Consider the following 8,365-nt stretch of genomic DNA (forward strand, 5'->3'; position numbering starts at 1 on the left):
TGATTTCTGTGATTAGAACATTTACATTACATTACATTTATTACCAATACTACCATAGATAGTGGTAGCTTTGTCCTGGATTTTACTGTACAAGTATAGGTATGTGTTGTCTTTTGATTTTTTGTATTGTAAAGTAACAGACAAAAATAATGAAACCTTTAATAAATGTTCTGGACTTTTTGCAAAACTGGACGCTTGCAGTGTAAGTGAATTCGATATTTCTTGTCCGTTCTCTCAAATAGAGCCATCTGCCCCTGGGAGGGTGAAAGCCACTGATGTGATGAGCACGTCAGTGACTCTGTGCTGGGAAAGACCGGTCAGCATGGAGGGAGTTTCTCATGAGATCCACATCGCCTACGGCTGTGAGGGAGAAGAGCCCAGATCACAGAAATGTGCCCCCAACACCACCACAGCTGTTCTTACTGATCTGAGACCCGGGATGAAATATACTTTCAACCTCACTGCAGTCCTTCCAAAAGGCAGCTGCAGCAAGACCAGCTCAACATGCACAGAAACAAGTGGGTGACCAAAATGTATATACACTACTTTGTAGCTTTGTGTTGAGGCTGATGTCTCTTCATTCCCAGAATTTGACTCACGACCCACCAAATGCACTGCTGGCCTTAGTAATCCTGCAGTTGCTTTCTTCACCTACATCTGGATGAAGTACTGCGTAGATAAGTGAAGCTGTCTACAGCGTTGGGAGTTAATCCTTTCACTGCGATGCAAGGTTTCTGATAAACCTTACCTGGGACGGGCCGATAAATTACTTCTGACTTTTTGGTACTAATTGTGAGACTGAAGATGTTGCATACTGTAGAGAACATGTCCAAGCTGACTTGCATGTCCTGCTCGCTGGTGTTATTTAGTGCTCAGTATTCTGCAGAGAGTGACAGTAGCGAGCGATGGAACTGAATGAAATGTGAGAGTCGCTTGCAGAAATCTTCACCAATCATCATCTGTGCTCAATGACTGGCAGTTTATAAACTTGGGGCGGCATAGCTCAGGAGGTAAGACCGATTGTCTGGCAGTCGGAGGGTTGCCGGTTCAAACCCTGCCCTGGGCGTGTCGAAGTGTCCTTGAGCAAGACACCTAACCCCTAACTGCTCTGGCGAATGAGAGGCATCAATTGTAAAGCGCTTTGGATAAAAGCGCTATATAAATGCAGTCCATTTACCATTTACCATTTAACTTAGATTATTGAGGTGGTGCAAAAGGGAAAATTGTTTGAGAAGTGGCTTGAGAAAGAGGCCATTGTGACGTCTAGCTAGTGAATGACTGAAGTACCATGTGAGAAAACAAGGGGAAACAAACTGATGGCTCAAGTTATGAGCTAATCCTTTGTCCGATGATTTCTATTATTAGAACATTTATTACCAATATTACCATAGATAGTGGTAGTTTTGTCCAGGATTTAACTGTACAAGTATAGGTATGTGTTGTCTTTAGATTGTTTGTATTGTAAAGTAACAGAAAAAAATAATTAAACCTTTAATAAATGTCCTGGACTTATACTGCAAGCGTCCAGTTTTGCAAAAAGTGAATTCTAAATTTCTTGTTCGTTCTCTCAAATAGAGCCATCTGCCCCTGAGAGGGTGGAAGCCACTGATGTGATGAGCAGGTCAGTGACTCTGTGCTGGGAAACACCGGTCTGCATGGAGAGAGTTTCTCATGAGATCCACATCACCTACAGCTGTGAGGGAGAAGAGCCCAGATCACAGATATGTGCACCCAACACCACCACAGCTGTCCTTACTGATCTGAGACCTGGGATGGAATATACTTTCAACCTCACTGCAGTCCTTCGAAACGGCATCTGCAGCAAGATCAGCTCAACATCCATAAAAACAAGTCAGTGACAAAAATACATTCATTATCATATTTAATATTTATACTTGTCATTTAAAACCTCACAAAAATAGGCTGTATTGTTCAGGTCCTTTTTGTAGGCATTACATTCACAACCTATTATTAGTCATTTTAAATGGATTGTGTGTCACTGTACAGAAATGTAGTAATGCAATTCTTTCCACAATGATAGAAACTAGTCTGGATGAGCTGGTGTGTGACTTGGGACTGGAAGACCACCTGAAGAAAAAGCTGACTCTGAGCAAGGTGCTGGAGATTGATGGAGAGACTTCAAGTGATGAAAGCATCCAGTCTCTGAAATCTCTGCCGTGGTGTTTCCTGAGGAGGTTGATGATGGTGAATGTGACTGCTAGGAGTGTGAGTTGCACCTCAAAACAGGACACAGGACCTCAGACCCTGGGCAGCTTATTGAACACCCTGGGCAATTCACAGGGCTACAGCAACAGAGTCAACCCCCTGGACCTCATAACTGCTATATTTCTCTGCTCCGATGGCTTTCTCCAGCAGGAGATGGTTTTGAAAATGTCCATGTGCCAGTTCTCTGTGCCTCTGCTGCTTCCTAAATGTGACACACAGCAGTGCACTTTAATGCTCTGGGCCATGAGGGATATTGTGAAAAGGTACAAGCCACACTCTTTGGAGGACCAAAGAGGGTTTGTGGAGGAGAACATTGTTCTTTCTGAGCTCCCCATGGTCTCGTTTGTGAGGCTGAGAAACAGCAGCTTGTCCAAGTCTCAGATCCTGAACCAAGTTCTCAGCAACCCTCAGCAGTACCATGACACCTTTGTTCACAGAAACATGGAGTGTGGTGACAACCCAAAGAGGATTTCCAATGGGCTGGTGGAGATCAGCTGGTATCTGCCCAGTGGGAAGAGAAACATTGACATCTTCTCTGAGCCACTGGCTATAGCTAACCTCCGTGGGGACCTCAGGGACTTTGAAACTCAGTACGCTTTCCTTTGTCACAAATCTGCTGCCGTATTTGTGTTTTGTGATGATTTTGGGTCTGAATACAAATTTCTGGACTCCCAGCACCTGAAAGATCATTGGTTCTGGATCATCAATTCACAGAGCAAGAGCTTCAATATGGATGATTTCAGCAGATATGTTTCTGAGTTACAGATAAAACCCAGTAACATCATCATAAAGGGTCCACAGATGAACGATGCAGAATTAATCAAAAAACTGTGTTCGGCTATCAGTGGAATTTTGAAGGGGAACATGGTCAAGTTGAGTGTTGAAGGTATGTCTGCTGTTGCCCATGAGCTTGGAATCCATGTTGATGAAGATTACATTTACTGTCTGAATGGAAAGCAGAAGGCTGATGCAATCACAGAAAGGATTTCTGATATACCATGCTTCAAGGAGAAAGAGCTGCCCTTGCAAGGGAGTGCATGGAAACAGCTGGCCAAACTGGAGAAGGAAGAGTGCAGGATGAAAAATGCTGGGAAGAAAAACATAGAAGTTTACAGGAATGAGCTTGCAGAACAGAAGCAGGAGCTCAGAGCACAGCAGAGGGCTCACAACATCTCAAAGTCTATGTCCCGTTTCATCTCTGCAATGTCCGGTTCCACAGAGGAATGCAAGTATTTCCTCAAGTGGATGAGGATCAACCTGGACAACCTGTCACGCAAAAGCCTTCCACGCCTTCGGGCCGAGTACAAGGAACAGTGTCAGAATTCTCTTGAAAACAAGGAGCTCATTGCAGCATTGGACAGGAAGATCTCTAGTTCCTCCTTGGGGACAGAGCACTTCCTGCGGGAAATGGGTCAGCTGTACGAGTCGGCCTGCTCACATCCCAAAGGCCTCACCTCTGAAATTCAGCGACTGCCACGTCTGGCTGCTGAGCTGCTGCAGGAAGGCTTTCCTCTGGAGCTGGTGGATGGAGATGCATCCAACATTCCTCTGCAGTGGGTGACTCAGGTTCTGAAGGAACTCCATAATCTAACACAGTATAAAAGTAAGATCTGGGTGGTCACTGTACTGGGGGTGCAGAGCACTGGGAAGTCCACCCTCCTGAACGCCATGTTTGGGGTCCAGTTTGCCGTCAGTAGTGGCAGGTGCACAAGAGGGGCCTTCATGCTCCTCATCAGAGTGAAAGAGGATTTTAAAGAGCAGCTTGGGTGTGATTACATCATGGTTATTGACACTGAAGGTCTGAAGTCACCAGAGTTAGCCCAGGTGGATGACAGTTGTGAGCATGATAATGAACTGGCCACTCTGGTGGTGGGGCTGAGTGACATCACAGTCATCAATATTGCAATGGAGAACTGCACAGAGATGAAGGACATCCTGCAGATTGTGGTGCACGCCTTCCTGCGCATGAAGGAAGTTGGGAGAAGACCCTGCTGTCAGTTTGTGCACCAGAATGTCCCAGACGTCTCTGCCCATGACAAAAACCTGAGGGACAGGAAGCATCTCCTGGAGCAGCTGAATGAGATGACCCAAGCAGCAGCTAAGATGGAAAAGAAGGGAAACAACAAAAAATTTACTGATGTCATGGAGTATGATCCAGAGAGAAACACCTGGTACATCCCTGGGCTCTGGCATGGAAACCCTCCCATGGCACCTGTGAATGCTGGCTACAGTGAGTCTGTGAATCTGTTCAAGAGGAGTGTGATTGAGCATTTTAAAGAACACAAATCTGGAAAGAGCTTACCACACACATTCAATGAGTTTCTTGAATGGGCCAAGAGTTTGTGGAGCGCAGTGAAGTATGAGAACTTCATCTTCAGTTTCCGCAACAGCCTAGTGGCTGATGCTTATGCTCAGCTTTGCACTGAGTTCAACACATGGGAGTGGGAGTTCAGGAAGAGCATGTACTCCTGGTTAAGCCAAGCTGAGACAAAGGTGTCAAACCTTGGCACAATAGCAGCACAGGCTCAGCTATCCTCCAATGTAAATGACTTACTGAGCAGCCTGAAAAGTGAGGCCTCTCTAGAACTCACTAAAGGGGAAAAGCTAATTTTGGACAATCTCACGGAATTCTACGAGAGACCAGAGGGACACGTTTACTTGGTGGAGAAGTACAAGGAGGAATTCATAAACTCAGCCAAAGCCATCCGGATGGAGACAGAGAACTCTGTTAAAAACAAGCTAAATGCCACGGTGGAGATTAGACAGGGTATGTTCAGGTTAGAGAAAATCAAGAACAATCATACAGCTGTAATGGAGCAGAAGGTGCTGGACCTGATTGAGAACTGCAGGAAAAGTAAAGATCTGTCAGATAAACAACTAGAGGCTGAATTTGAAACGATGTGGAAAGAGACTGTGGAAGAACTGCAGTTCTCTGGCCTGGAAAAACGAGACATTGTCCAAGACATCATCAACCAGCTGATGGTTAACTTAGAGATGAAAGGCAGCTCAGTACGTGAAATGCTGTTGAAAGTTGGCGACTTGTCTGAATGTGGAATGGAGCCATTCAAAGTGATGAAGAGTAAAGGAATGTTTAAAAAGATGTGGACCACAATTTTTGGAGATGAGCAGAAGATAAAAACACAACAGATAACTGATCACATCATCATGTGCAGCAGGCAGTTTGTAGCTGAAAAGGTGGGAACAAGGTCTGATTACCATAACACGTATATGATTGGCTTGTTTCATATAATAGATAAAATCCTGGACAGGAACATAGATCTGGAAACAAGTGCTGACTTTGAGGTCAAGTTGAAGATACACATCTGTGGACATGCAGCACGGGAGTTTCAAAAAATGCATTTGGATTTTAACCGTGAAAATGATCCCCGTCACTGTCTGGAGCAGTTCAAGGAACAGTACCGCACTGACTTTAAGGACCTGTTCCATAAAAGAGACCAGTGTCAGAAGAAAGCAGAGGAGTTCACCTTCAACTGTCTTGCACCTGCAGTGAAGGAATACATCACCAAGTCTCTGGGCCCTGACCTTGTGGATGAAATGTTGACAGGGAAGAAAGCCATTGATTTTAGCACTCGAACTTTCTTCCAGTTCTCAGTTCTCAACGAGCTGCTTTCAGATGATGACTTTAAGAACTTTGAGAATTACATAAGTAATTATGACACCTTTGTGCAGGACTGGATATTCAAGCTGATGGTTAAGCAGTTGTCAAAGGGAGATGGTCTCAGAACCATTGAGATGAAGCACCTGAGGGCGATATTAGAAAGAATATTGGAAGCCATTAAGAAAGCAGAGAAGAAAGCCAGTGAACGAGCGACAGTAAGGGATGAGGAGGAGGACCAAAACATTCGGCATTTCATTCAGGATATCTGTACTGACCTACAGGAGCTTGTCATCCCCAAAGACCCCCTTGATGTGGTCCTGGTGTTAAACACTGCCAAGCCAGTAGACTTTTCCCAGTGTCTGAAGGTGCTTGTGGAAGAAATGGAGCAGTCCTTTACTGCAGAGTTTCAGGAAGATGGGGATTTGATAACCAGGCTGACCTCACTGCCCTTTCAGCCACAGAAGGAGCTGTTTAACAGGGTGTTTGGGTGTGGGAAGCAGTGTCCCTTCTGCAAGTCCCCGTGTGAAGCTGGCGGCAAGGACCACACAGAGCACTTTGCTTCCATTCACCGTCCTAAGGGGATTGGGAGATACAGATTTCAGGACTCCCGCAAATTGGTGTGTGACATCTGCTCTACCAGTGTTGCCAGTGAGGCAATGTTCATGTCAAGAGAAACGGAGGGGAAATATCATCCATACAAGGACTATCAGAGCATTTACTCTGACTGGCGCATCCAGCCTGACACTAGCATCCAGGCCTCAGACTACTGGAAGTACGTCTTCAACAAGTTTAACAAGCAGTTTGCCAAGGCGTATAACGCTGAGCCTGCAGACATTCCCACCCTTTGGAGAGATGTAACCCAAGACCAAGCCATGAAAAGCCTGAAGGAATACTTCCAGATGAAAACATGAGCTTAAATGGATGTTTTCATGTTTCTGATTGGAATGAATATGAAATAGTATACTCACAGGTACTACTCATAATAGTAAAGCACCTGTAGAGCCTCAGCCAAGTTCATCAGCATGGAATCCTTCCAGATTAAAACAGAAGGAGATTAAATTAAATGGATTATATGGCCCCTGTTTCAGTCTGGTTGAAAATTAATTTTCTGAGTGGCCTACTCAAACATATCATGGCTAATCACAAAAAGTGCCCCAACCAAATTGAATCCTATGAAAGAAAGGGCTATAGTTTAAAAATAAAAATACAATAAAAATAAAACACATTTCAAAATTGGAACATTAAATTAAATCATCTCTGATGTTAAGAAAGAGAATCACTGATACGTACATTACTGCATTTTTGCAGCCTTCACTGAGTTGCCTCTGACACTCAGATACAGATAATACCATCAGCCAGTCATTATACATACAAAACCACATACATGCTAAAAGGTGATGTTACGTCTATCATAACCTATGCAGCTTTTATCTATACACACCGTCTGAGTTAGCATGGCTGAGCTTTGTTCATTATTACATTGCATGGATATATAATCAATGGAAGGTAACTAGGTTGAGATATTTTAAGTTTGTTTAATTTTTAGACCTTCTCTATATCAAAAAGAATACTTTTAATGAAAATACAGATTACATTTTATGCTTTTTTTCTATGCTTCCTATAATTAGTCTTTTCTATTTATAAAGCACATAACCTTCATGTGTTATTGGTAATATTATCAGCTCTTCATCACTGCTTGCTTGGCTGTTTGAAGTCATACATTATTAAGTGCCTTGATAATCTGTTTACACAATAGCATAGGTTTCATCCATTCATATTCTTCAAATATTTTAATCACGATTTCTTGCTACAATGTTAAAAGGATTGTTGTTATCACTTTATAAGCCTTAATATAGAAATCCACTGTTCCTGAAAAAAAGAAAATTGACCTTTGAGGCCCAAAGATGCCATCCATCCATCCATTATCTATACCTGCTTATCCTGGTCAGGGACGCGGGGGCTGCTGGAGCCTATCCCAGCATGCATTGGGAGAGAGGCAGGAATACACCCTGGACAGGTCGCCACACACACCATCCAATCATCCCTATGGGCAATTTAGAGTCTCCAGTTAGCCTGCCGACATGTCTTTGGACTGTGGGAGGACATACAAACTCCACACAGAAAGGCCCAGGGATTCAAACCTAGGACTACACCACTGTGCCACCCTTATAGCTTTCATGATGATTATTTTTCTTTTTTAGAATGCTGGATTAAAAATTTGTTTTGCTTCTTTGCACTTAGTAAAATTGATGTATTTCACCACATGTCTGAGCATTTATTACTTGCACAGATGGCATAATCACATTCAAAATAAATGTTTCATTTAATCTGAACTTGATGAACAGTTCCTTATTTTCTTCACTGCCTGAACAACTGAGCTGCCTGAAGACTATGGCAGTATCTCCATTCTACCACTAGATGGCAGTAAATCCATTTAACATCTCATCATTGCTGCTGGCTTCACCTTCTGTCTCAGGTAGCTGAAAATGCACAATTTACACTTGTGCCGAATGTAATTAC

At 43.5% G+C, this 8,365-nt stretch overlaps 1 protein-coding gene across 1 annotated transcript; it reads left to right on the forward strand.

Annotated features, from left to right (window-relative positions):
• The first annotated feature begins 258 nt into the window (after positions 1-258).
• Positions 259-8,104, forward strand: LOC135246471 (interferon-induced very large GTPase 1-like). The gene is made up of 3 exons (XM_064319922.1): positions 259-518; positions 1,576-1,851; positions 2,042-8,104. Exons 1-3 carry the CDS (start codon positions 281-283, stop codon positions 6,754-6,756), a joined length of 5,229 nt encoding a protein of 1,742 aa, XP_064175992.1. The 5' UTR covers positions 259-280; the 3' UTR covers positions 6,757-8,104.
• The last annotated feature ends 261 nt before the right edge of the window (positions 8,105-8,365 follow it).

The sequence above is a fragment of the Anguilla rostrata genome, unplaced genomic scaffold (assembly GCF_018555375.3).
Source record: "Anguilla rostrata isolate EN2019 unplaced genomic scaffold, ASM1855537v3 scaf0365, whole genome shotgun sequence".
Taxonomy (NCBI): domain Eukaryota; kingdom Metazoa; phylum Chordata; class Actinopteri; order Anguilliformes; family Anguillidae; genus Anguilla; species Anguilla rostrata.

Excerpts from the sequence above, each read along its gene's own strand:
- LOC135246471 (XM_064319922.1), top strand. The coding sequence starts at position 281 with ATGAGCACGTCAGTGACTCTGTGCTGGGAAAGACCGGTCAGCATGGAG. Across the intron at positions 519-1,575 it reads CTCAACATGCACAGAAACAA|AGCCATCTGCCCCTGAGAGG; the intron begins GTGGGTGACCAA and ends TCTCTCAAATAG. Across the intron at positions 1,852-2,041 it reads CTCAACATCCATAAAAACAA|AAACTAGTCTGGATGAGCTG; the intron begins GTCAGTGACAAA and ends CCACAATGATAG.